The following is a 27,260-nucleotide window of genomic DNA, read 5'->3' as shown; positions in this document are numbered from 1 at the left end:
CAGCAGGCGTTATGAGAAACCACAACAAGGTAAGCTAGTCAAGGCACTTCTTCTTGTTCTTCTTTCAAAAAGGAAATCGGGGATTGAGATAAACCAGATGTGATAGTAGCAGCTGCGCGTGCGTATTCCTGCGCTGCCATGGTTATTTTGGTTCAGCTGTGGGCTCAGCAGCTCTTGCTTTCGGCACAGCTGTATATCCCGCCTTAAGCCACAGTGCTGCAATGGGATTGGCTGAACTGTTTTGGGTCGGTCTCAAATGGTTGAGGCGTAAGTGGGACAAGATGGACTCTAGTGTGTTTGTGAACGTTAGAGTATCACAATAATTCAGCTTGCAGGTGAGGTTAATCAGGAGCAGCAAAAATAGACTGCCTTCACAGCAATTAACATAAAAAATAAAATACCAAACACTATCTGCCTTCTACAGGCAACCACTGTTAGGAATGGTATTTATTGTACTTTACAATGGAAATAACTCTGTTGATAGGATTAGGAACGAAGTTGACTTGCTTACAGTGGTGATGGCATACTGCTTGCAATAATTAAAGGAGATATAAGTAATACTGACAGCTTGTGGCTCAAATCAGTACAACAGCTTGCCAATCACAATAATCTAATATGCCGTTTTTAAGCGCCGTGAAACCCCACTGAATTTTAACTTACACAGGACAGGTCTATGATGTTGTAGTCTGCTTCTCTTACTGGCTTCCATGTTAGCAGGCTGCTAATGCTGCGCTCTGTTTAGGGAGCCCTGGGAAATTTCATATGATTGACTCAGGAACCAGGAAGTAAATACGGGCTACACTACACCAAAGTAGTTCCGGGCCGTAACTCTAGGTTTAAAAGGAGAAAAACGTGACTAATGGATTATTGATGGAGAGGACCGATTGTTTATAAGGAATGTTACTTCCATCCTGGGTGACAAGTGAGAAGGATTTAGGTTGATTTTAAAGTAAATATCTTACTTATAGCTCCTTTAAATACAAATTGCCAACAAGGTTACAACAGCAATATAATACTTATTATTATAGGCAATTTTGCCAAAACATGTTCTTGCACAGAAACAAAAACTTGAGGCCAAAGAGAAGTTCTATTCCATTATTTCAGCTAGCTACAAGTGTTTGTTTTATTTGCAGTTGAAATATATTTTACAGAGAATTCAAAGAAATTAAATGTGAAGACTAGAATAACATCTGGGTACAGGTCTTACATACTTCTCAAAACCCTGAAAATAGCCAGAACTGAAGCTTCTGTAAATGTTTTTTATTCATTTTAAGTGTATTTTGTCTGTATTTAAAAATAACATTTCCTTTTCTGTTGTCTTTGTCCCACGAGCATTTGGGATGCCAAGGGGCATGAATCTTCATCCGTATAGACACTAGGAAACTAGGACGCCAGTGCATATTTGGCCATATGGACAGAACCATTTTTTTTAATATAAATAGATAACAAACATTAAAAACTTTTAGATTGTTCTGTGAAGTGTAATTTAAGATGACTGGTGAGGAATGATTCGGACACCCACATATTTATTCCCACTTAAGTAAGGTCATATCGCACAGAGGCATTTCACAACAACACCACCATGGTGAAGTTCAATGAGCAGTCTGAAGCGCAAAGAGATCACCTTGTCTCTATAAAACAATAGAGCCTAACAGAAGTTTGCCAGAGAAAACATAGGTGAAGGCCTGGACTTCGGGAATAACGTTCTTTGCACAGATCAGTCTAAACCTTAAATATCTGGTGACAGAAAAGTGGAAATGTGTGGCATAAAAGCACATCGTACAGGCTGTGAAGCATGGAGGTAAACTTGTCATGGTTCGGGGATGTCTTGCTGGCCCCGACCATATTAGTCTGATGTAATGCACCATGAACATGTATCAGAGGGCTCCTTTTTGGAAAATGTGAGACTATCTATAAAAAAAAAAATAAAAAAAACTTAAAGCTGAAGCAAAACTGGACCTTGCAATTTAGCAATTTACCAAAACATACCAGTAAATCGACCCAGGACTGGTGGAGAATTAAGGAATTGAAACCCCAGTGCTGAGTCAAAGCCCATAAATTGATCTAATAAGATCCTGTGAGGCAAACATTGTTCAGACTGATGTCCTAGACTGGTAGGAAGCTACAAGAAGCATATTACTTCAATCATTTGAACCAAAGGGAGTAGCACTGGCTTTCAGTGGCAGGGTGTTATAAACATTTTTCATTATATTGTTTGTTTTATGAGTGAAACAAGGTTTTGTTTGTTGTTTAACTCCAATACTTTATCCAGATGATTTAAAAATGACATTAGACACCATTACGTGAAAGTTTCCTATTAAAGAGCTGAATAGTTCATTGGGTTTCTTTTGTTTTCACATGACAACACATATAATTCATAGCAGTGGCGCTTGTAGGTGGGATGTCTCTAAACTGTGGTGATTCAGTTCAATAAAACTTTATTTGTCCCCGAGGGGAAATTTAAAGGCACAGCGAAGCAGCGCAGACAAACACGATCACCAAAAACACAAGACTTAACATGCATAGAAAAACGCATAAAAAGCAAAAACACAGACAAGGATCAGCCCGTAATCAGGCAGTAGTTAAATTAAAACGGATTGAGACAGGGGGAAATGGTCTAAAGCTTTAAAGGGTCTGTTTTATTAGAGGATTCAACTTCAGACTCATTTAATGTGTTCAGAGGAACACTTTGCAGGCCCCGCTTGAAAAGGCTTGAGAAAAAGGATCACATAAGTAATGAAGTTAACTTGAAATTTTCACATGTAGGCCATCCCTGGATCCGGAGCAGGTTCCTTCTGGCTCTTGATCTTGGGTTTCTCAATGAATCGGTGAAAGCCTTGCTGATTAATAGGCTGACATTTCTGTTAGTTATGATGGATCTACCGTCCTTTTCATCAAGCTATCCTCTATTCATCATCTCCTTGGGGAGGTAAATATCAATGTGGTTTTGCCACATGGCTGCCTGACTTAGGCAAAAAGTTGCAGGAAGCCACTAAAATGTGACACTATTTCAGCAGCCTTGGCTGTTTTGTGTCAGCGAATGAGCCTAGATACTCTTGCAAAGCAATTTCCCAATAATTGCTTAAGAAGATAAAGAGACGTTAAGGGAGGAAATGGGTTTCGTGGCGGAAAAAGACAACAGAGAAAATGCTTTTGTAATGGAAGAAAAAATGTTTTATGTTTTTACCAGATAGCAGTGATTCAGTCACAGGGATAAATAGCAGCAATTTGAACGTCTTTTCATCAGTTTCCGAAAATGGAGAAATAAACCATAAATCATCTCCTAATGTTTGAAAATCAATATGCACTCACTTCTATGAACTCCCTGGAAATGTTGCTTTCTCCTCTCTTTTGAAATGCAACACTGCTGGGGGAAAAAAAAGTCTAACCCAAGCTATCCTGTCTCGTAGGTAAACACAGGAAATGAACAAAGACAGAAGGGAGAAAGCACTTTGTGGTATCTAGGCGTTCGAGGGATCGGCGATCCTGCCTATGAGCAGCACCATCCCAGTCAGATGATCGTAGACGATGAAGATAAACGGTCTGTCGAAGGTGATTCTCTGGGGGACAGAGAAGTCCAGCGGAACGTCCGTTCTCCCCGTCTCTCCTGATCCGGACTCCTCCACCTCCAGCATCACCTCGTGAGGGGCCTGGAGGTAAAGACACTGCTTGAAGTGTGTGTGTGTGTGTGTGTGTTGCATGGGCTAAGCTCTTCAGAGAATATTTCACGATCAACCACTCCGTAATGAATTCTTCTGAACCTCATGGAGTTGCAGCTTCCTCCTCCCCTGTCCCCCGGAGAAGTTGGCTCCAGGCAAGAAAAGCGACGATATCCCAGAATTTCTGAGGATACTCTCCAAACTGTAGGATTTTCTCAGGCGAAACTTCGGGAGACGGATTTCCGCCCTCCTGTGAAAACAACAATCAGTGTGTCAATGGATCCGCTGGTAGAGGTCTTGTTACAAGCCATGCAAGAGGTACTGATGGCTTTAACAGGCGTATGTAGGGAGAAGAGTTATTAATGCTCATTTAGAAGCTCCTCAGCTGCATTCATCATGCCTTGACTGCCGGAAACTAAAAAAAAGGAAGAAATTTTGCCCCTTACTTAAAGGGTTGAGATCAGTGGGATGCATTTGTTATTACAGCTTGTAAAGTAGCTTTACCAGTAGCACTAGAAATGGTGGCTGACAGATATAGCAACTTAACTCGCCAAACGCTTTACACATACTAACAAAGCTACTGTCACACTGTTTCTTGTCTTGCATGGATGCCGAAGTGCCTAAAATCCCGTCCTACATGTCTGAGAATGAGTAAATAAAGAGGACTTTGTAGAACATCACCTCCTGTCAAGTCTTTGTATCAATATTCATGTGCTCCCTTCCCTAATTTTGCATGTATAATTGCATCAAGGCCGTGGAATTCAAAGCGTCCTGCTGGGTCAGGATCTGTTGTTATTGTCTCATGTTATCTATTTATCTATTTCTTCATATCCGAGGATCAACTGGCCATTTGGTAATGGAATCTTAACGCCCTATAAAACTCCCCAAGTGGCCAAGATAATTTGTTAGCTGAATTAATCAGCTAACAAATTATTATGCCCTCAGTTTCTCACTTGCTGTTTCAGGCTTCCAGCGTGCAAAGTTAAGTGAATCATCCGCACATTCAACACTAACAATGTTAGTGTTGAATGTGTTTACACTAACACAATGTTAGTGTTGAAAGTTTAATCCTAAATTTTATTAGGATTAAAAAACAAAAAATAATCGGATTGTACCGTTTCTAAGGGCACACAATCAATTAATCCGATCATAATGAGCCTGCATATGCACCTGGCTTTATTCAAAATATCAAATTTCCCTGAAAAAAATAAGTATTTCTGTCTTTGCTAAACAACAAAAAATAGCAAGCAAAACATTATTGTACGAGTTAATTTGCCTTCCAAGTACCCAGGCTGGACTCGCGACAGGATCTGTTACTGAAAAAATAATAATTTTGACCTCTTTTAATGTTTTTAATATAGAGGTTGTATCGGGAGGCCAGATAGTTTTGCTCCCGGACATATTCCCACAACTCGAAGCAGAAATACGTTACGTTGACGTTGGGCGCACTCGGGTCAGTTTGCCACATTCAGAATAACTTGATCCTGATAAATGTTTACATGCATGATGATCGGATTATCAATCGGCATAAACCTCCCCTCTCATTCGGAATACAATTTCATCCTGATTGAGCTTAATCTGGCCACAATATTCCAATTGGCTTGTTTACTGATGATGCATTTTTATTCCGATCGGCCCTTTATTCCGATTACTTTTGTCCATGTAAACGTAGCTAATGAATAGCATTAAGTAATGCTGTTATATTGCCACTAAATTTGAGTCACAGTTGCCTTGGTCCTTCAGCTGTGCACAACACACGTTTACCAGACATGCATGTTCAGCCTGATGATGGAGCAGTATGTTCCTATGGAATTGTGTCTTTCAACAGCATTTAAATAAAATGCAGATGGCCAATTATTTGACAGGAGTATAAGGGAGTGAGATTCTATATTTTCACGAGTATAGATGCCAAAGAAAATGTGACTTCCAAATGAGGTACTTTAATATAGCATATCGATTTATTTCTCTTGGAAGTAAGTATTTTTGATTTGATATGAAGATGCTGAAAATATTTTGATATCACATACAATCGAAATGAATTGTATGTTTTGCCAAAGACCGTATTTCCCACCCTGTTTCCAATCATTGTGGTTTTAATTCCCATATGGGTAAATTGGCAGTTCTGAAACATAACAGATTATGTATGACCCGATAGCTAAAATAACTCTTTGCAACCTCTTGCAGGTGGATATTATTTATTTGAGTAGCATAATCACATTTTGTTACATTGGAGTTTTAATACACTATGGAAAACTAATTTAAATCATTGGTTTTCAAAAAGGGTGCAATACATCTTAAGGCAGGTACTTAGTGACCCAGGGATGGCTCAGCACATCCCTGGGTCATATCCAAAAATGTTGAGTTTAAAAATACCATTATTTTTGGAATAGCATTATAACTAGCACCTAGACCTGATCTTCATCTGTTCCTGTTTACTAGCAAATGAGTGTACTGTAGCACAGCTAACCACCACAGGAAGTTAGAAAAAATATCACATTTTAAAAATAACTAAAGTTTTTTCCTTGTGGCAAGCAAGCAACCAACATTCAAACAGCCTAATTATTGTAAAGCGCATATTTTTTTTTTTGATGTTGCTAAGGGATAACATTAGTGGTTGGCATTATATTTATTCCCTTCTCAATGTACGAGGCTCAGCCAGTGCGACTGGGAGACCAGATCTGCGAAAAGCTGTTTATGGTTTCCTTAAAGTAGAAGTAGTCATGTCATTTTATTGTCAAACTACGGATTTGTAGTGTTCCTGAAGCTGCCAGACATGGTTTAAGTTACATTCCAGAGCTGTATCCTTAAACCATCCAATGGCTTTATCCCTAAGACCTTTCTGATGAACAATACATAGGAAATAGATGAGCTCAGATTCCGAGTACAGAGGTGTGAAAAAGATCTTTACCTGAAAAAATGTCAGTGTATTTCATTTTATGTCAAATCCTAACACAAATTAGGGCACAATTGTAAAGTGAAAGGAAATTGATAAATGGTCTCGCATTTGTTCCTTCTTCTTCTTCTTCTTTTACACAAATAAAAGTCTAGAAAAGAGCTGCCTTTCTATGCCACCCTCTTCACACTAATACCCCTAAATTAAAACAGTGTTACATATGGCAAAAAGGGGCTCCAAAAGGTATTGGCACCAAATGTTGAAAGCCAAGCACCATTTTCCTTTCACCTCAGAATGAGAATTCTCCTTCCTGGTGACCCTCGGCACGCCCCACCTACCCAGGCTTCAGGTTGCTGATCCAGAACCTCATGCGGCTGTCAGAGAGGCAGGCCTCCAGCGGCTGAATCTCTCCTTTGGGCAGCAGGAAGAGCGACGCCAGCCGGCCCGTGAAGGCCAGCCGCACCACGGTGACGGAGCAGTTGGTGTCGTACAGCATCATCACCTCGGACGAGTCGTCCAGGAACATCGTGTCAACCTCCACGGAGGTCGTGGCATTGAGCTGGAAGCTGCGCAGCACGGTGTGGCGCCGTTCAAAAGGCTGCAGACCTGATTTATGGTTCATTAATGGGAAGAGCACGTTATAGATGAAATATGACAGTAAAATGGCAAAGGCAGAAGTTGCACACCTATAAAAACATCCTGTTGTGTAGATTTATGACCGCTAACTGTTATAGGAGGACATAAAAACAGGAACTAATGAGAAAGCAGATGCTCCGTTGTTCTTTGTTCTTGCACAGATGCAAGAAAGATATATTACCAGACTTACTAAATATTATGTAATCTGGGTCAAAATCGTTTCCTTGAAGTTCCCACAATTTGTCTTTAAAATGGGTTTTCCTTTCTGTTCATAGCGTTTGAATTGCACATGCAGCTTTATAAGTTATTCATTTTACTAATTCAATTCAGAATGTGAAACTCATATAGATTAGTTAGATACAGAGGGGTCTGATTTAAGCACTTGTTTCTGTCGATTCTGATGTTTCTGGCTTACAGCTAGTGAAAAGATATTCTGAATATTCTCTGAAAATTTGAGAGATTCTTGGCTCTGGTGTCTTTGCTCTTCTTCCGGACAATGCTCCATAGATTCTCCGTTGGGTTACAGGTTAGACTAGTTTGCTGGCCAGTCAAGCACAACAATGGTCGTTAAAGCGTGCTAGCAGGAGGAAAGCATGTGTAGGTCCTCATAATAGATGGCCGTGCAGACTTTGGACTTGGTAAAACACAGCGGACCAACAACAGCAGATGATAAGGCACCCTGAATCATCTCTGACTAAGGAAACCTCAAACTTCCTCCTCCAGACTCTGGGACCTTGACTTACAAATAAGATGCAAAGTTTGCCTATTTAAAAAAAAAAAAAAAAAACACTTTGGACCACTGAGGAAAAATGGCATCCTATTTCTCCTTGGGCTTGGTAAGTTTCTTCAGACTGAGGCGCTAAACACAAGCAATGTGACAGCTGTAGCTAATGTCCTGGGTTCCAGTTGCCGTCCACATCTTGTAAATATCCCTTCTTGAATTACCTTTACTGCTCTGTCCTTTCAACGTTACTTATAAGCTTTTTTTTTTACAACCGCACATTTTCCGTCCACTAAACTTTCCATCAATATATTTGGACACAGATCTCTGCGTACAGCTAGCTTCTTGTGCGACAACCTCTTGTGGCTGGACCTCCTCGTAAAGGGTGTCAGTGAGTGTCTGCTGGACCTGTCAGTTCAGCAGTCTTCCCCATAATGATGCAGACCCACATAGCTTAACATTTAAAATATTAAAAACACCTTCTTTATTGGTAGTATTTGAATTTCATTAGCTGTAAGCCACGATCAGATAAGCACTTTGAATGTACCACTCTGTGTGTAATACATCTAAATAATCTAAATATCCAGGTCTATTGAGTTGCACCTGAATGACCACACATTAACACAACCCCAAATAGTATCTCTGCAGAACAGTTAGCTACCTTGAAAATACACAAAACTGTTGAGTATAAGTTTGTCTGAGTCTTGCAGATCTTTCATCTGTGTCTCAAAGCTGATGTTCATGCCAGGTTGTCCTGGATGCTGCAGCTGGGATAAGAAACCTTCAAAGTCCGCTGAGGGTGTTCCATCAACGTGAAGCTGGCTCCATATTCGTAGCCGACTGCGAGGGTGGGAGTGACTCTCAGCTCCCCTGCTCCCCCCTGCTCCATCGTTTACGTCAGAAGCGTTCGCTGCATCGGCCCCTACCGTGTCACCGCCAATCGCCACCGCAGCCTCGGACTGTCCCTTCTGGACGCCACCTTCCGCCCCTCCCTCCCTGAGAGTGAGGTTGTGTTGCAGGTCTGCAAGAGCAGATATGGTGGCCTCCACGCTTTCCGGTGACGCGTCGGCCGCGACGCCCAGGGCCTGCAACGCCTGCCTCCGACTCTCCGGTCCAGAGATCCGGCACAGCGTGGCGAGAGCCGATGCCAGCCCCAACGGCGAGAACAAGACATTGTTCTGCTGCTCCACAGCACTTCTAGTGGTCAGGTCTTGGTAAGGTTCAAAGGCCAAGGCTGTGTTCAGGGCTGTTGTTTTCAGCTGATTCAGCGGAATGGCCATCACATCCCGTCGCACAGGCCTGCGGAGGAGCTTCTCGGTGTTTGGCAGAGCCGATCTGTGTCCCGAGGAGCCACTCAGCAATGCTAGCATTGTAATACATGCTAAACTATACATGACAGACATCTTAACGTCTCCTCTTACCATCCTGGCCCCGATTGGGCAGAAGACAGGCCACACTCCTGCTTCAGGGAAGTGGTGTGGGCTCGGAGCAGGAGCGGCTGTTGTGTTGAAAGCGTATCGATCTCTGGAGCTGAGCTTTTAACCTTTGGGTTGAGCCCTGAGCAAACACTGGCAGCCTGTTTTTTTTTTTTTTGTTGTTTTTTAGTTTCTTAGAATTTCACCGGTAAATAATGTGCATTTGTTGGACTCTGAGGACAGAGCATACTCATTCCCCCTTGGTGCTACGCAGCCCGGTCAACATGGATTTTGAACACTTATGCAACCGATGCATACGTTTATTTTCAGGAACTTTCCCAGCGCGCATGCAGCTGCACTCAAACAGAAGCGCTAAACCAGGTCAATACATTCCTCTGGTTAAATAGAAAATCTTTTTCTGGACTTGATTTCAACAGAGACGTTTGTTGTCACTCCTGGTAAGGGATGCTCAAGCTAGTAGGGTTAGCGGCTATCGACCATTGGGCGAGGGACGGGTACTCTGTGGAGAGGTCGCCGGTCCAGCACAGGGCAGCACAGAGACACACAGCGCAAACAACCATGTACACACACACCCACACACACACACACACACACACACATAAACACTTTTAAGGGTCATTTATGTAACGCAATCAACCTAAAACTTGTATTTTTTGGAGTGACGAAGAAAGCTGGAGTACCCAGAGAGTGTCTGTGCAGGCGGAGGGAAAACATGCAAATCCATGTAGACAGACCCCGGCGCCAGGATCCGAATGTAGGACTTTCTTGCTGCTAGGCAACAGTGCTAAGAACTGCTCTGTCTAGATCCTTAAAATAAATTCCCCTTCGTTAAGAGAATCAATATAAAAGCCCAGCTTTGAATTTCAGTACACTTGTTCAGTAGGGGATTTGCTTAAGTATAAAACCGCCAGTGGCACAATCTCTGGTTCCTGACAACTTCTTTTCCATTTACTTGTAGAGTCTACCAGATTTTTCTTTGAGTAACCTGATTTTGTAAAAAGAGTTCATGATGCCATGCACTCTGACAAGGTTCCCATGGGCTATGAACAGGAAACAGGCTCACAGCATAACACATCCTCTATGGTACCTAACTGTAGGTGTCACACCAAGAGTCTTTGTTGCTCAATCTTAGTCCAGTCCAACCAAAGGACACAGCTCTAGTTAACGTTCCAGCAGAGTTTAGAAAACTTCACAAGTTGACATTGTGAAAGTAAGACAGAAATATTTTTTATCTGGTACACCTCCCTAACGAACCGTTTATATATGGATGGCATAATAGGGCTGCACAATATATTGTAAATGTATTGTTATCACAATAACAGGCATTGCAGTGTGCATATCGTAAAGCACTGCCTGGAGTCCAATATGTGTTAGCTAGTTATTTAGGCACCCTGCATTCAGGCTCTCTGTGCCTCTAACATGTTTGGTGACATTTGGTGTTTAACGCAACACAAAATGTTTGAGAAGATAAAGACTGTAGTAAAGTTGAGAAGAAACTAGAGGTAACCTTTTCATTAAAACCTTGTATTTGAGATGGAAATGATTGTTTTTAATTAGCTAGATGGACTACCTGTTATCCAGGGGCTAATCCGAGGGTCTATAAGGGGTCTTCCTGCCTCGTGCTGAAGCAGAAAACTTTCATTTTTTCCGTGTTTATAGCAATCTATATCGTTATCACTTTTGCAACTTTTACCAATATTGTGCAGCCATAGCATCTGGGTTCTTCAGGTTAAACTTAGAAAATTGCTAAAATTCCAAACTATGCACAAATGTCAGAAAGCACAACGTGAAACTTAAAAACAGCTTGATTTAATTCAGGGTGAAATAACTAACTGCTTCATTATTTTCTGACATAATGTTGCGGTAATGATAAGAAGGCTGTATTTTAGTTTGTCGACTGAAAATGTGTAAGACTTTAGAGGATAGTGGTAAATTTGTCACATATTCGGACGGCGCTAGAGGACACATTTTCATACAGCCTCCCTGCCTTCAAAGTTATCGCACCACGTTTCCATCAACAAAAGAGGCAAGGGTTCATTTAGTGTTGTTTAAAACTCATTAGCCACAATAAAAGCTGGTAGACAGGAAAAGTCCAGGATAAGTAAGATTTGTTCCACATGGTGACAAATATGACGGAGGCTCATCTAGTAAAGAACCCGCCTCAGTAACTGAGAGGTCCAGAGCTGAGTTGGGCCTCGGTGGATTCTCCTGTTTTCCTCAGGCTTGTCACACAGGTAGGGGTGCCATCACGGATTTTGGGCCCAAAGACCAAAAAAAATCAAAATCATCCCAAAAGCTCAATTATATGTATAACATTTTCTTATTTGGGCCCTTATACCCCCTTATACGGCAGCCCTGCACACGGGTAAAAACAGGTTTGTAGTCCAACTGTTTTTAATATTTGGTTTTAGTTTCCATTTTCCAATGTTTTTTTTTTTGTTATTTTTTTTTTCTACATTTTATTCCAACTTGCTTTCATTCTGTTTATATTTTCCTATATTTTTAATCATGTAAAGCACTTTGCGTTGTCTTTGCACTGAAATGTGCTACACATATAAATTTGCCTGGCCTTTGCCTTGACATCTATGAGCCATTTAGACATCGTTCATCAAACAAATGTTCACTGCGTATATGCAATCCACACGTTTACCCTACTAAAACCCTTCCAGCGAAAAGAACTGACGTCCTGCAGGTAAACGCCTCTAAAAGGGTTCTTCTAAAACCTCTGAATGCGGACAGGAGTTACAAACTAAATATAATTTTTGAAAAACTATCCAGATTAGTTTTGTCATGAGAGGCACCAACGACTCTGCTAACAGTGTTTTTATTCAGAACAATTATTTCATACCACTTGTTCCCCACAGTATAAATCTTGGATGATACTACTGGCATAAAAGATTAATTTACTGCCGTGGTATTTATCCCCATTTGTACAAAGTGTAAATGAGGACCTCTATAAGTAGATCATGTTTTTAAAAGGGGGGGAGCCACAAAACAAGCTTTAACTTACACATTGTATCTGAGATGAACAATATACATTACATGTTGGAAGCCACAAGTGGCTCTCTGAGAAGCTGCCAAATTTCTCCTTGCTCATTAAATATTATCAGTTTAATCTCAGGCCTGCAGCTAAACAGCAGATCGCGTCAGATTCTCAGTGGGCAACCAAAGGCTGGGAAGAAAGTCTCTGGTGTGGAGCAGCTGCAGATGCTGCTGGTGTGATGCTGCGACGCCACCACGTGGTGGATCGTGTCAACAACAACTGAAAGGGTTCATCCTTCCCAGGAAACTCCCTCACATGATCAGTGCAGCAACAATCAAGCCTGGAAATCAAGATAATTAAGACGGTTGCAAAATTGGGAGATTATCTTGTGAATCACTGGCAGAGTTAAAACCGTGCTAAATCTGCTGGCATGAAGGTGCAAAATAATAAATATTGCTCTGAAGGAAACTCGTTGGACTAGAGGAAACGACCAGAGGGCCCCAGCGGTGGGAGGATGCGCGTCGAGCTGACTCAGAGGTACGTCGGAGACAGAATCAGGTAGCAGTAGAGCAGGATCCACAGGAGCAGCAGCATTTCCTGTTCTAACGGGGTTATGCTGCAGCTGGCTGCCATAGGTTGAGCAGCGAATGCGCCGTCGTTCCTGGAATGCAGAGAAACACAGGAAGGTTCCAGTTAGGCCTTCTATGCGTTTGAAATAGTACATTCAAGTATTAGAACAAAGAAAAAGCCCAAACAGGTGCCTAGTTTTACAGAAGTGAAGCCCCCGATTTGCCAGCTGCCATTTCATACCCACATTTTGTCTCAATGCATCTCATCCTACTTTCATTTCAAACCAGTAAATTAAACTATTTCATCAGCATGGACTTTAACCACTGTGTATCGCTGTATTTCTCTTTGTCATTTTTGTTGAATCGTGGCACTAAATAGTAAAAAGGGAATGCTCTAATCTCATGTCAAATTTCATTTTGTGGTATATTCTTTGATTAAGTCTTCTCATTCTGATTGAGGTGCTTTCGGAGCAGATTCCTTTGTTGTTTCCTGTCATCTGGTCCTCGCTGCGGTTCTACTGTGCAGAAACAAGCCTTTGGAAACGCCTCGACTCCTGCTTCCTCCTGACTGTGTGCTCTCTGATCGGGGTTCTGTAATGTTAAACACCGGGCACCCTGTCAGTAGGAGCCCGTGTATGGTCAAACCAATAATTTGTCTGTGTTTAGCTCTGTGGAGGGTTGGGATTCAGACTCTTGATCAGGCGCTAGGGAGATTAGGACTTCTCAAGAGGTCAAGTAGTGTGTGTGAGATGATGAATCGGTACCTTGGTAAGTGAGAAGATGGCCCGCAGGCCGCAGTCCGGCCGTTATCTCCGTCGTGGATGTCCCCAGGGAGCCTTTTGGGGGTAGTTTTGTGATTTGCTATCAGATCCTCGTGTCTCCTGACCATAGCTTTGCATTTCTTCCAGTCTCGTGTTTGAACAGGCCCATAATCAGATGATGTCATCAGATGGCACGCTTCCTCCGCTTTCACTCCTGCTTTACAGCCCGTGTTGTTAACTGTGACCCCATTTCTATTCTGGGTTATAAAACCAGCTTCATCTGGGAAAATTCTTTCCTCGGTTTTATTACTGAAACTTTGTGAGTTCCCACATATCTGACTGCCTGTCTCTCTCTTCTTGGCACTAGCTTCCTCTGTCTCGTTCTGCTCCTTCAGATCTCGCCCTTCCTCTAATCTTCCCGAATCTCCCCCCGCTGTTCTCTCACTCACACGTCCCAATTTTTCAGAGAGCTCCTCTCCTTCTTCCTCAACATATTTCCAATTAGCCACGCCAAAAACCCTTGCTTTTACCCCACAATCTAGCGTGTTGTCAAACCCATCCTTCCCCTCTCTGTCGTTTTCCATCTTCTCCTTGCTCTCTTCTCCTGAACAAGCGTCACTGTTTGTTCCTCTGTTGAACCTCGGGTCTCCTCTGCTTCCTCTCTCAGCCTCGGGCTCCAAGACAAACACAGCTCTGTTGTTTGTTGTCTCTCTGAGGCCACTTTTGCTCTTGTCCAAGTCAAACTTCCTGTGAGCCGCAGACTGAGCCCCTATAGCTGATTCTGGATTAAAATCCGTATCCTCACTGAGCGGTCCTCCCTGCTGTTTACGTCTGCCTCCGTTAAACATCCCGAGTGCTTCCAGATGTTTTGACTCTTCCTCCATCTCCTCGGCTGTTTCCTCCTCTACTTTTGGTACTTGTCTTTTTGGCGGGTTGTTTGGTTGGAAGACATCTTTATTCAGATCCAGGATGTAGGTGTAAGCATCCTCTTCATCTGAGTCCAGCACTGACAAGCTGTAGGTTCCTTCTTCAGAGCTCTGGGAAACGTGACTCCCATGCACTCTTTTCTTACCATACTCCTTATCCATCCATGATCTGATCTCTTGGTTAGTTACACCCGCTTCCAGCGGACTGGGCGGCTCCAGCACTCTCTGACTGGAGGGGAAGGAGGTTTCAGGGCTCCCGCTCTTGTTGGAGTTACAGTCGAGGGCTTTGGACGTCTCTGAAAACCTCCTGGACCACTGCCTCCACAGCCGCTGCTCATTGCTCTTCTCAAAGTTTGTTAGCAGAGCTTTGGCTTCTGGGTCATCAGCAGGGGTTCCTCCGAACCTGACGGCTTCGAGAGATCCGAAGCTGGGAATCTCAGGAAAATCAAAATGTGTCAAGTGGTCCTGTAAAATGAAGCATAGTCAGACTTTAGAATAAAAGAGTGTTTTTCTTTTTTCATTGAAATGCTTGGAAATACTATGGAAGCCCATTTCCGGCACTTTGAAGGTAAAGGGCTTGAACTTGTATGGCGCTTTATCAAGTCCTACGACCCCAAAGCTCTTCACACTACAGTCATTCTCACATTCACACCCTGATGGTGGTGAGCCTTGTTAGTAGCCACAGCTGCCCTGATAATTCTCAGAATTATGAGATAACTAAGTCATAATATTGAGATAATATCTCATAAAGTGACTATCTCAGCCATCCAACATTTCTGGTGCATCCACCCGTAGCCATGCTGTCATATCTTTTGCAGTTGTTGCTCAACTACACTTCTGGCTTTTTTTTTTCTCCACCAAAGTTGCTTTATTGCTGTCTTCTCTCTAATGTCCAGAGGCTTAATTTAACATTTTTGGATTATTCCAACATCCAAGATTTGTAAAGCCACATGCTCAATGACGTTAGCAACATCTATTTCTGTCTATCAAGCCAAACTTGTCTCACCCATCTCCCTAGAATGCCTGGAGCTGATTAAAGCTGTATCATAATTATGAGATAGGTAAGTCATAATTATATGACACAAGTTTTTTTTTTCATGAGAGCGTCAGAAATGGGCTTCCGTGGAAATTTGTGATGTGAACACAAATTTTGAGTCACGCGCATCCCCAAACTTTGAGGTACTATTTTATCTTATTTGTTTTTATGTTTTTCATAATTTTTTATAGACTTACCTTACATAACCATCTTACAGAAGACAGACAAAGCTAACAACAACTTACTCTTTTTGGCTTGAGCTAAAACGTAGTTAAGTTTAGAAATTTAAACTAGGTGGTATGGTTTAGAAAAGATCACGGTTTGGCTTAAAAGGCACTCCTCTACAGTGATCCACCTGGAATTTATTCAGAAATCATCCAACTTTCCTGCACCATTTACCAGGCTAATTACCATTAGCAATACAAGATGATAACAACGTATTGCTCTGTATTTTATTTATTTTTAACGCTCATAGATGGTATGAAGTTTGATGTATACCACCAATCTTAGTAAGATACAATCTGCTGGAAATTCAAATAACTAATTCCCAATATTTTGTACATGCTGCAGCCATATTGGATTTTTAAAATCAAGCTGTATGACAAACATCTAATAGAAAAAACAGAACAAACCAGTATGTCTGATACTGTTTTAATGGGGCACGCTTAATATCACCATGTCAACACACACACACACACTATTTATGGGGGCAGGAAACTTTGGATAAAAGGAAAGCACCAAAATAAAACTCCTAAGGTACTATAAGGCAGCAGTTCCCAAACTTTACAGCTTGTGACCCCCAAAAACACAGTGGCAGAGACTGGCAACCCCCCAAATTAGGAGAATAAAGTAGTAGTTTTATCAGAACCCTTACAAAACAATGCTGTCTTTCCTCTGTGTTAAAATGAGGAACGCATCTTGGAAAGGTATACTTTGGTATCAGTTTCACAGATAAGAAAATGTTGTTAGTACATCAGCATCAAATTATCTTTAGTATCAGGACTTTGAAATGATTGTGCAAATGATTGTGTGACTTTATTTCATAATAATATGACTTTGTCTGGTAAAGCTATGGCTTTATTTTTGTAATTAATAAATAAAAATAGTATCAGGGCTATTGCACATTAAAGAAAATAAATTGTTGGCCACAGAGGAGTACATTTCTACAAAGACACTCAGAAATTGTGTGATTAATTTCCCATATTACCAAAACAATTGGATGTTCTCTGATGTTAAGAAGTCATAAATATTTGGGAATGTAATTTTCCATGATTAAAGGAATTGATTTGTTACATTAAAACTAGGATATTCTCTGACATTGCCAAGTCAGAAATCTGCAAGAAAATGAGCCCAGATATTTATTAACAATGTGAATAAAGTTTGATGTATTACACTTCCTGTTACACAAAAAGAACTATCGTAATGTTGAATGTAGCTGTGTAAACCTGAACTGCTCAGATTTTCAAGATATTGCTTAATTGCAAAAGTGTTACAACACTTTCAGAGTTGTCATCTCAAGACCCCTACATTTTGTCTCGCGTCACATGGGGGGGGGGGGGGGGGGGGGGGTTGGCTGCATTCCTCTGTTGCTCTACATTCACCTAATTCCCTCAATACAATCAGTCCTGTCCTGAAAATCCAATATGGCCACCTCACAACTGAACATGGGTGCAATGAAGAACAATTTATAGGTGCTGCTGGTATTATTGGTCTGATTGGATTACTTGCACACATAGTATTGTAAAACCATCAGTGTTTATACACTTATAATTGCACAGAAATACATTTTTATCAGCTGTTTTTATTAAGAATAGTTAGCCTGATCAATGAGTGCAATAGTTAGCAAATACAGTGTAGTGTAGTATTCATAGCCCTGGAATTGTGCCACAGTTTGTGACATTAGCAAACATCAGCCATCACATTTTTTTTTTATATTTTCTGGTGATAAATCCAGACAAATGAAAGGGGGAATAGTTAAGTGGAAGGGAAAAAAAGGAAGTGGCATTATTTTCAAACAAATATCTAAAAATAACTTTGGCAAGCCTTCAAATGAATTCCCTGAGGTATTGAGGTTTGCACGTGATCAACATTTTTGCTAATTCTTCATTGTAAAACAGGACAAGCTCAGTCAGGCTGCATGGGGAGGGTCTGTGAAAAGCCCAGACCCATTCCTAAACGCAGGTTGGTCTGGACTGTGATATAAACCTTTTTTGTTGCTGTCTATGATTGTTGTTTTGCTGGAAGGTGAGCTTCTGCCTCAAGTCTTTTGCAGCGTCTAGCAGGTTTTCTTCCAACAGAGACCTGCATTCAGCTTCCATCAACTCTGACCAGCTTTCCTGTCCCTGTGTGTTCAGGGTGAGTTTGACCGTCAGTTTTTTACCACAGATAACTTTGCATGTGGACTAAAAAGTTCAACCTCGGTCACATCTAAAGCGCATTTATCCACATGTTTACTGTGTCCCACACATGGCTCGAGGCAAACTGCAAACAGATTTCCCTGCGACTTTCTTTCAACAACGGTTTTCTCATTGCCAGTCTTCCAAAAAGACAGGAAGACAATATTTGTGATTCAACAGATTCTTCTACCTGAGCTGTGGGTCTCTGCAGCTCCTGTAGAGCCACCACGGCCCTCTAGGCTGCTTCCCTGATTAATACTTTTCTGTCCTGTCAGAATAGGTGAACAGCTCCCACGCTTTTCCATGTTCACGTGATAGATTCAACAGAGCTCTGTCCAAAGCTAGGGATATTGTTTTAAAACCTAACCCTGCTTTAAACTTCTCCAACACCTTTTCCCTGACCTAGTCTGCTGGGTTCCTCGGTCTTCTGGATTCAGTTTTTTCACTGAGGTTCCTATAACAAAGCCACGAGGTCTTCACAGAACAGCTGGATTTATAATGAGATTGAATTACTTTTAATTTTTTTTTTTCCACAAATATCTCCAGGGATTACTTTTGGGTTGCTCCGTACGTGACGTGTATGAGTGGGATCAGTTTTTTCATGACATTTGCACAGAATACTAAAGCAAGCGCGTTTGTCCAAGTGTCAAACTGCACTAACCTCATCTACGACTGAATGACGTCCCAGGAACATCGACACGTATGTTATGATGGACTGCTCGTCCGGTGAGGTGCAATCTGGGAGGAGAAAAATGAACAGTTCTTGGTGCTGCTGTTGTAACTGTTGTGAGTTATTATGTCGTCATTCTGGCTTTTACCTTCCGGCTCCAGCAGAGGGGGTATATCCAAAAACTGATGGGCCACCATGAAAGCCTGCTGGATATTCTCTCTTGGTTCTTTGGATAAGTTCTCCCTCAGGTCGACCAGGTCTGGGTTTATGGACTTTATCAAAGCGAGGAACGCCAGTCCACTCCTCCAACTCGCCCCAAAGTCATCCACATCCACACCGTACCTGAAAATTCATGACTATCTATCAAGGATTCATGCATCATGTAACTTCGGTGTGGAAAAACGACACTGCCTTCCACTCATCGAGGTTTGTAACGCAGACTCACTTTGATGTGCATCTTTGGACCCAGTGCAGGAGACTCTTGATGGTTTTACTGTGGTACTTCTGCTCCCTTGTCGCCTTTTTACCTTTCCTCGGCAGGGTGTTGGAGGAGTAGCTGACACTGTCGCTGGTCTGTGGTGAGAGGTCACTGGAGGATGGGTAAGCACTCAGCGAAATGGAAGACAGGCTAGTGGACAAATGTCGCTGCAGGCCTCCCGTCGCCTCCTTTACCTGTTTGTTGTTTATTATAACGGAGATTTCCCCCAATGAGATCAGTTAAAAAGACTATTACTGGTCAAAAGTGCATAAAGATATCAGAAGGTACCCAGTTTCCCACCTGGAAGTGGAGAATAATGTTCCAGACAAGGCTGAGAACAACGGAAGGGTTGCCATCAGCAATCGCGGATGCATCAATGCCAAGGAGCTTCACCTGGGGGACAGCAGAGTTGTAAGTGGATTACAGCCGACTCAGCTGTGTTGAACTGGATGCACTGAGGAGCGGACACTCACATGTCTGTCATCCAGGAAGGCTAGGGCCTTGGAAATGTTGTTGAGTCTGAAAATGCGATGGGATGACGACCTAAACCTGTAAAGCTACCGTGACAGTGTGAAGAATCACAAGATTACATCAGGTGTTGGACAGCATTAGAGGCGGAGAGCAGATCACAAGAGGCAAATATAGTGACTGCAAAGAAATCAAACCGCTGGAACTCAGTTTCAATTCGTCTCATTACTACTATACCCTATAAAGTATTTTATTAGGATTTTACATCCCAAAAAAAAAAAATATTATATATATATGTTTTTATTATTTTTTTTAGAAAAAAAAATTATATATATATATATATCTATATATATATATATATTTATATATATATATATATATATATATATATTTTTTTTTTTTTTTTTTTTTTTTTTTTTTTTTAAAAATGACTTCACTGTTTCCACATCAGTGATACTCAATCACATGCAATTCCAGGAAATTTCAAAAAGGTTTTATGATTGCAACATGACAAAAATGAAATGGTTCAAAAGGTTATGAATAATTTTGCCAGCCAGCGCATATTATGGGTCTTGAACTGAATCGCTTCCCTGTGTGACGGTGTTCTTACTAGTCTGCAGCCAGACAGCTCCTCCAGCAGAGCCATGAGCATTCTGCCATCCTGAATGTCAGTGAACAGGTCGCACACTTTGAGTGGAGGAACGCGCTGGGAACAAACAGAAACATAAGCTTTGACATTGATGGTATTCCTGAAAAAAATTAAAAAGTGAAGTGAAAGTGTAGCGGTCCACGTCTTACTCTCTGCAGGAACACATTCATCCATCTGGTGAACGTTCTCTCTTGAACAGCTTTCCTCCCATCTGGGAAAAGGGGAAGTGGGATGTGTCGTGATCAAATAAAAATTTTTGCCATAACACAATTCTGGAAGAAAAACTCAAACGCATGAAAACATGGAGGGTTGTTGAGCAATCAGGTGGCACGAAGCCTGACATGGATGAAATCTACTGAAAGCAGTCAGGAAGATAGGAGCAAAGAACTTTTTCTCTGCTTTTTTTTTTTTTTTAAGGCAGGGCATTAAGCTAGTGTTCTGGATCACTAAAACACATCAGTATGTTACCATACCTTGTCCATTGTGGTCACGGATCGTCTTTGTTGGTCCAGTCTGTGAATCCAGTAAGTCCTGCATTCTCAGTCACTCTGCTCAAAATCCATTGTAGGGTTAAAAAAAAGTTGCCGAGATGGTCCAGATCAGCAATCAGAACGGCTCGGAGACTTCCTCACAAAAAGAAGGACTGAGGTGAGGCAAAGTCAGACGGCTCAGCTTGCCCCGGCATGCTGAAACCTCCCTGGGAGCAAAACACCCCCTAGGATAACATTGTCTCCCTCCTATTGGCAGGCAGCGGTCCACTGAATCATATTTGTAGAGGTATTTTGCGGATGTGGAGGGATCTTTCCACGGTGCAATGAAATAATCCGCAGGTATTGATACAGTTTTACCTCAGATTTCTGACCTCAAATCAACATATTTTGTCCAGGCGTGTTCAAAACAGATCTAAAGAAGCAGGGACAGACGTTTTAAAACCCCTTAAAACCAAATGCTGTTGTATTAGGGATATTAACCAGCCAACTGGTCTGGGTATTTGTAAGACAGCAACATCCCAATTTAGGAGTAAATGATGGAGTCATTTTGAGGGACTGGTTCCTAAAGTTGCTTACTTACTTAACAAAGGGGTACCCCAAGGCTGTGCTTTCAGATCTTTATTATTTCATATACACAAATGACTGCAGGCTTCCTTCTAACAAAAAAAAAAAAAAAAAAAGTCAAAATCAAAATTTGAGGATGACGCCTCAGGGGTGGGATTGATCAACAGAGGAGACGAGTCACCATACAGGGAGGATGTGTGGAGGCTGTCGCATTGATGTGGACCTGACAATTACAAAAGTCACAGATTTTATGAAGAAAAAATGAACTATCCTCCCCCAGACGTAGCAAGAGTGCAGAAAGTTTCAACCTTTAGATTGGTGGACACCCCTGTCCAAAAGAAAACTCTCCCATGAACACGCAATACAAACCAGTGAAGGTGATAACAGAGTGATAGAATTATTTTTACTATTTACTATTTTTACTATTTTCTATCTTAATATTTTACTATTATCTACTAAATTCATTGCATTTATTACGTATATACTCTTAACTACTAAGAAGTTTTAAGGTTTTATTAAAGTGTATTTTATATGTCCGATCTCTCATTACTTTAGTTTATTGTTCATTAGGTTTATTGTGTTAATCATATATTTGCTGGAATATATAGACCAGTGGTTACTATTTCATATTACTATGTATGTGTATCGATTTACTCTCTCTCTTATCGTTGCAGAAAGCAGAGAAATATGTTGTGACGATAATAAGTGTTTTTTCTAAATATGTCTGAAACTGTGATGAACCGTATTCAGCCATCTGGAGTGCTTATGTATAAATGTACTGTGGGGACTGCTTAGTATTATCTCTGTGTTCCTAAGGCACAGGTGTCAAACTCAAGGCCCGTGGGCCAAATCCGGCCCGTCAAGGTAAATTATCCGGCCCTCGAGAGCCAGAAAAAAAGGCATATATATAGTTTTAAAGTGTATAAAGTGACTAAAACTGTGCCTCCTGTAAACGTAACTCACCCCAATATCAACTTTTTTTGCAGATAAACTGTATAAACTGGGCCTAAGGGTGCTACTTTTATGTTACTATGCATTTTGTATAGTACTATGTAAACTGGAATGAAATTATGACATGAAAAGTATCGTCTCTACACTTGCAACCGGCCCCTTTAATGACTTTATGATGCCAAAGTGGCCCCATATAGAAATTAGTTTGACACCCCTGTCCTAAGGTCACAGAGTGTTTTGCTTATCCCTACCCCTTAGCTTGACAAATGTAACCAGGGTTTCCCTAATTAAAGCAAGGAGGGGACAGAGTGTCTTCAGAGCGAGTTTGGAGATCTGTATTAAGCATCTCAGCTCCTCTCCTTGCAAGATTTATGAAAACTAACCTCGTTGTTGTCTCTCCTTCTTGTGTTGTTAATGAATGTTTTAGGTGTTTGAACCTGACACAGAGGTGGTCTCCCTCCTGATTGTGTCCCGACACGTGAAATCTTTGTGTGGTTTGCAACAACCTGGCAAGCCGTTCTGCACATTATGTGTCTGTGAACGCACAAATGCTGTGAGAATTCATCTTGCAGAGAGGCAGGAAACCAACACACGTCTCGCATCGTCTTCACCTCCCGATGAAAGCATCGCTTTGAAGGACTCGTCTCATTCTGACGACTTGATTTGTTTCGATATTTGTTTTTTTTTCGTGTGCACATAAGTGGAATATAGATGAGCGAAAGCAATGCATGAATGTTATTCATTAGGCTGTGTTGTTACTTTTGACATAGAGCACTTAAGTTCAGTTTTATACGATAATAAAGAAACTTGAAACTACTGGGAAGCACCTCACTGCAGGAAGAGAAGTTGAGCAGATACCCAGAAATCCCCTTCAATTTCATTTTATCGCAAACAAAAAAATATTTTAATTAAGCCATTTTAACTTCCAGTATAAATCACCTAAAAACCCATTTTGGCTTTGTGCTAACTCGGGTTTGCTGTGGCTGCCTGCCTTTAATCACAGACCCATGAGACACGGTCCAGACTGGCGGTTTGTTTACGCTCTTACAACACAGTAACCACGCCAATCCGAGCTTAACACACTGGGTGCACTTCTGCTTTATATAAAATAAGTCATAACACCACGAAACACACCCAGCTCTGGGTTATGAACCCACGACACATCACTGACGGGAGTTCTGCTTAATATCAAATGTTTTTTTTTTCTGCCTGGAAAATGATGTGGTCTGGGGCTCAGAGAAAGATGAACATCTGATGACTATTTACCAAAAAGGTAGTGATTAGGTCAATTTCTCCTCATTCAGTACTATGAACATTTCTTGGCTAATTTTTCTTCATGTCTTTGTGAGCCTCCAGCTGTTTTTCAAATAGCCACAGATTATTGGAAAAACCGTGACATGCTTTGTGTTCAGCGTTCCTATTTGAATACTTCCGTAGATGGCCCTTTTGGAGTATGTCTGCTTGCTTTGCATTTAGACTGAAGATTTTGCTCATTTCTTTTCAAAATAGCTCAGATTTAATTACATTAACATCAAGATAACAACCTGACATCGTCTCCACAACTCTCTCCCTGACCCGTCTGCTGTGTTCCTTGTTCCTGATGCTGCTTCTTCTCTAATAAACCTCTCAGGCCCTCAGAGAACAGCTGGATTTATACTCAGATTAAATTACACACCGACTACAGATTTATTTACTCAATTCACAAAGCCAAACACTTGAGGCTTGATGTCTACAAGCCTTAATTTCTGTTTAATGGAAGTATTATCTGGCTGCACACAATGAAAACAATATTAAGATTATTTAAGACCAATAAAGTGTTTTTAAAAGAGAAATAGGGACGTTTTTAATACCCACTTAAAGGTCATGTTCAACAGGTAGTTTTTTTGGGGTTTTTTGGGGTTTTTCGCGGCTCTAGTGGCTTGCTTTTTCTGAAAGTAGGCTGACAGGAAGGGGGGTGGAAGAGGGGGATGGACACGTGGCAAAGGACCGCAGGTCGACTGTGCCGAGGACCAAGGCCTCTGCACATGGGGTGCGCCAGAAGCGCGCCCCAATTCAACAGCTAGTTTTAATCTGACATACGAGTCTCATTGGGACAAAATCTAATTTATTGAACATGATTGTATCCCAAGGTAGCAGACTCCCAGGGATGTCATGTTTCTTTCTTTTTTCTTCTGCTCTATTTTTGTCACCTTTACTCCCTTTTAATGCTTTGCCTCATCTTTCTCCCTTCCTTTCCGTTTCTGTGTCCATTCATTAAACTTGAAATAAAAATAATCCCAAAATAATCTGTTTTTTGCATATATATATATATATATATAGATATAGATAGATATAGATATAGACATATATAGATCTTAAGTGGAGCACTATGGCAAAAGCAGCAACACTCCACAAATGAAAGTAAATCTTTAGAGCTCTTTGGCATTAAGAAAGCAATTTTAGTGCTACAATGCAAGGCAGAATATGTTTACACATACACATATAAATATATATATATATATATATAGATAGATAGATAGAATGTTCTCAGACCCTATAGATATAGATAGAACGTTCTCAGACCCTACACCACCAGCATTATTTTGGCATGAAAACAGACCTAGAGGCTTCAATATAAAAACAGATTCCTACACGATCCCCTTCCTTTGTTTAAAATCTTGCAGCAGCCTCCATCTCTATGCTGGATGCAGCAAACACGCCTTTAAATATTCTGGAGTCTAAAAAGCTTTTGAAACACAATTTGACTAATCTGATTATGGTACCGTTTGCATACAAACAAAGGTGAAAATGAGCTGCGAACAATTGTTTAAGACTAATAAAACAGTCTCTAGTCTGGAAACCCCATTTCATGTTTTTTTTTTTTTATATTTTTTAAAGCAGAGAATGTGGATATGTAGACCGCAAATGATTTGTTTCTTAAATTATCTAACACTTCTACAGTAATTTATTTTTATCTTGTCTTGTTTTACAAGGTAATCTTTTAAGTGTTCAACTTCATACTAGAATCTTAAATTATTTTCAGGTGAAATTGTCTTGAAGCGTGAACACAAGTTGTTTTGAGCACCTTTTCCCGCAGATTTAGCACTTTCATCTCGATTTTAGTCACCGTGTAGCATCTTTAAATGATCACCGTGTAGCAAAAGGGAAAAACACAGAATAACCAGACTTCAGGCCTAGGATGGGCTGTTTTATTGACAGGAAGAAAAAAAAAAAAAGGCAAACAATCAGGTAATCAACCATTACTGTGGCAGCGGACAGTGCCTGGCAGGAAAAGCTTCCCCTGGTCCAAACAATATCTGGCTGCCTGGTTTTTGCTCTACCTGCCTCAAGAAAGGTGACGGCCACCGACACGGGCCGCCACCACCGTGGGAAGCAGGACTCTGTCCAAGGAACATCGCACGTGGCACTCCCAAGCCTGCGGGAGCCACGCCTTTTCATTCTTTGACTTGCTTTCTGCAGCCTTGTGGTGCCCGCAGGTGATGGAGGTCACCGAGGGCTGATCGACAAGGCTGCAACGACAGAATGACCTTCAGTTAAAAACACCGCTCTCACACATCTACATTACCTGTCATCATGTCGATGGCTTTAAGCAGAACTGCAGCCACCTAACTTATTAGTTTAAATGCCTGTCAGTATTACACCTTTCTGCTGTTCTGCTTTTTATAGCGTAAAAGGCTGACAGACTGGAAACCCACTGACCAGCAGTGTGCAGCAGAGTCCTGAGCAACTGTTTAAAATAATCTGAGCCTCCATTGCAAAAAAAAAAAAAAGTTAGCAACAAATTTTGTAGAATTAATGTTTTTTTATTAAAAGAAACAATCTAAAAAACAGACTATATATCTAGAAACAACTATTTAACAATTTTAGGTCAAAACAATTAGATCACATGTGCCAAAACAAATCCGTCTCTAAAGAGAGTCACGTGTTTAGCTGACGTACACCTGGAGGCCACGCCCACCCCAGCTGCTTCGAGCCCATGACAGGAAACAGTAAAAGATTGACGCGATTGTCCAACTGCTGATTACACATCATGTGTTATCTGGGAGTTTTTTTTATGTTGCTACCTTAAACCTTTGTGTGAAGCTGGGATCTCCAAGTTCTTCCGCAAACGTCACTAAAGTTCCCCCATGTCTTCCTCCACTGTGCTTTCATCATATGGTGGTCTATTTTTTCCCCATAATGAAGCTTGGGGTCTCGGCGTCATCCTCTTTTGTCTCTTCGTCTGCATCCTCCTTCTTCCCCGCTTCCTCCCCACTGCTGCTGCTGCTGCTGCTAGAGTCGCTGTCGTCCTCCTTTCTGTCTTTGCCCTCCATCTTGGCCTTCTTTGCTAGAAGCTTCTTCTGCTTCAGCTTTTCCCGCTTCTTCCTTCGCTTCGCCGTTCGCTCCTCGGCCGCCAGTCTGTTCTGCTCCAGTTTCTTCAGGTAGTCCACGTCCTTGTCCTGCTTCTCTGCCATTTTGTCCAGAAAGTCCTGCCTCTGGTACTCTCTGCGGCGGAGGTGGCGGTAGACGTGGAACTCCCCGCTGCCTGCGCCCGCGCTGGAGCCCATCACGTCCCGGACGAACTCCGGCGGGCCTCGCGGGGACCACTCCTTCGGCCGCTCCGGGAGCGGGGCGGGCTTGTCGGGGTTCCGCATGAGCCGCTCCAGCTTCAGACGCTGCTCTTCCGCCGGCGTCTTGGGCAGTATCAGCGGCTGGGCCTCTTTTCCTCCAGATTTCCCTGGCTTGTTGTTTTTCTGCGTGTGCGCCGCCATCTTTCTGATGTTGCCTTTATTCTTCCTTTCTGCGCAGCTTAACCCGGAAGCTCTTAAGTGCCCCACGAGCCACTTTTACGAATATAATTAATTTTGTTTTTGTTTGTTTTTTAACTAAATTTAATAATAAATCACACGATGGTAACTGTCTGTTTGTTGATTTTCTTTGTAATAAAAAGTTCATAAGCTGTCCTTTAAAACAGTTTCTTATGCAACCTACGT

At 41.6% G+C, this 27,260-nt stretch overlaps 3 protein-coding genes and 1 non-coding gene across 4 annotated transcripts; all 4 read right to left on the bottom strand.

The window, feature by feature from the left end:
* Positions 1 to 2,421: 2,421 nt before the first annotated feature.
* LOC105936995 (serine protease inhibitor A3N) lies at positions 2,422 to 9,480 on the bottom strand. The gene is made up of 4 exons (XM_012878093.3): positions 8,571 to 9,480; positions 6,891 to 7,158; positions 3,762 to 3,909; positions 2,422 to 3,650 (listed from the first exon to the last, which is right to left on the bottom strand). Exons 1-4 carry the CDS (start codon positions 9,331 to 9,333, stop codon positions 3,462 to 3,464), a joined length of 1,368 nt encoding a protein of 455 aa, XP_012733547.2. The 5' UTR covers positions 9,334 to 9,480; the 3' UTR covers positions 2,422 to 3,461.
* A 2,861-nt stretch (positions 9,481 to 12,341) lies between these two features.
* zgc:100997 (calmin) lies at positions 12,342 to 22,219 on the bottom strand. The gene is made up of 10 exons (XM_012878080.3): positions 20,755 to 22,219; positions 20,431 to 20,492; positions 20,243 to 20,338; positions 19,638 to 19,721; positions 19,465 to 19,557; positions 19,132 to 19,358; positions 18,835 to 19,028; positions 18,678 to 18,754; positions 13,662 to 15,049; positions 12,342 to 12,989 (listed from the first exon to the last, which is right to left on the bottom strand). The coding sequence occupies exons 1-10, from the start codon at positions 20,816 to 20,818 to the stop codon at positions 12,860 to 12,862; spliced, it is 2,415 nt and encodes an 804-aa protein (XP_012733534.2). The 5' UTR covers positions 20,819 to 22,219; the 3' UTR covers positions 12,342 to 12,859.
* A 3,234-nt stretch (positions 22,220 to 25,453) lies between these two features.
* prkrip1 (PRKR interacting protein 1) lies at positions 25,454 to 27,090 on the bottom strand. The gene is made up of 2 exons (XM_012878107.3): positions 26,352 to 27,090; positions 25,454 to 25,796 (listed from the first exon to the last, which is right to left on the bottom strand). Exon 1 carries the CDS (start codon positions 27,036 to 27,038, stop codon positions 26,451 to 26,453), a length of 588 nt encoding a protein of 195 aa, XP_012733561.2. The 5' UTR covers positions 27,039 to 27,090; the 3' UTR covers positions 25,454 to 25,796; positions 26,352 to 26,450.
* On the bottom strand, positions 25,528 to 25,803 carry LOC118566253. The gene has a single exon (XR_004932897.1).
* Positions 27,091 to 27,260: the final 170 nt, after the last annotated feature.

This window comes from Fundulus heteroclitus, chromosome 15 (assembly GCF_011125445.2).
Source record: "Fundulus heteroclitus isolate FHET01 chromosome 15, MU-UCD_Fhet_4.1, whole genome shotgun sequence".
Taxonomy (NCBI): Eukaryota; Metazoa; Chordata; class Actinopteri; order Cyprinodontiformes; family Fundulidae; genus Fundulus; species Fundulus heteroclitus.
This window is presented reverse-complemented; position numbering and strand designations above follow the sequence as displayed.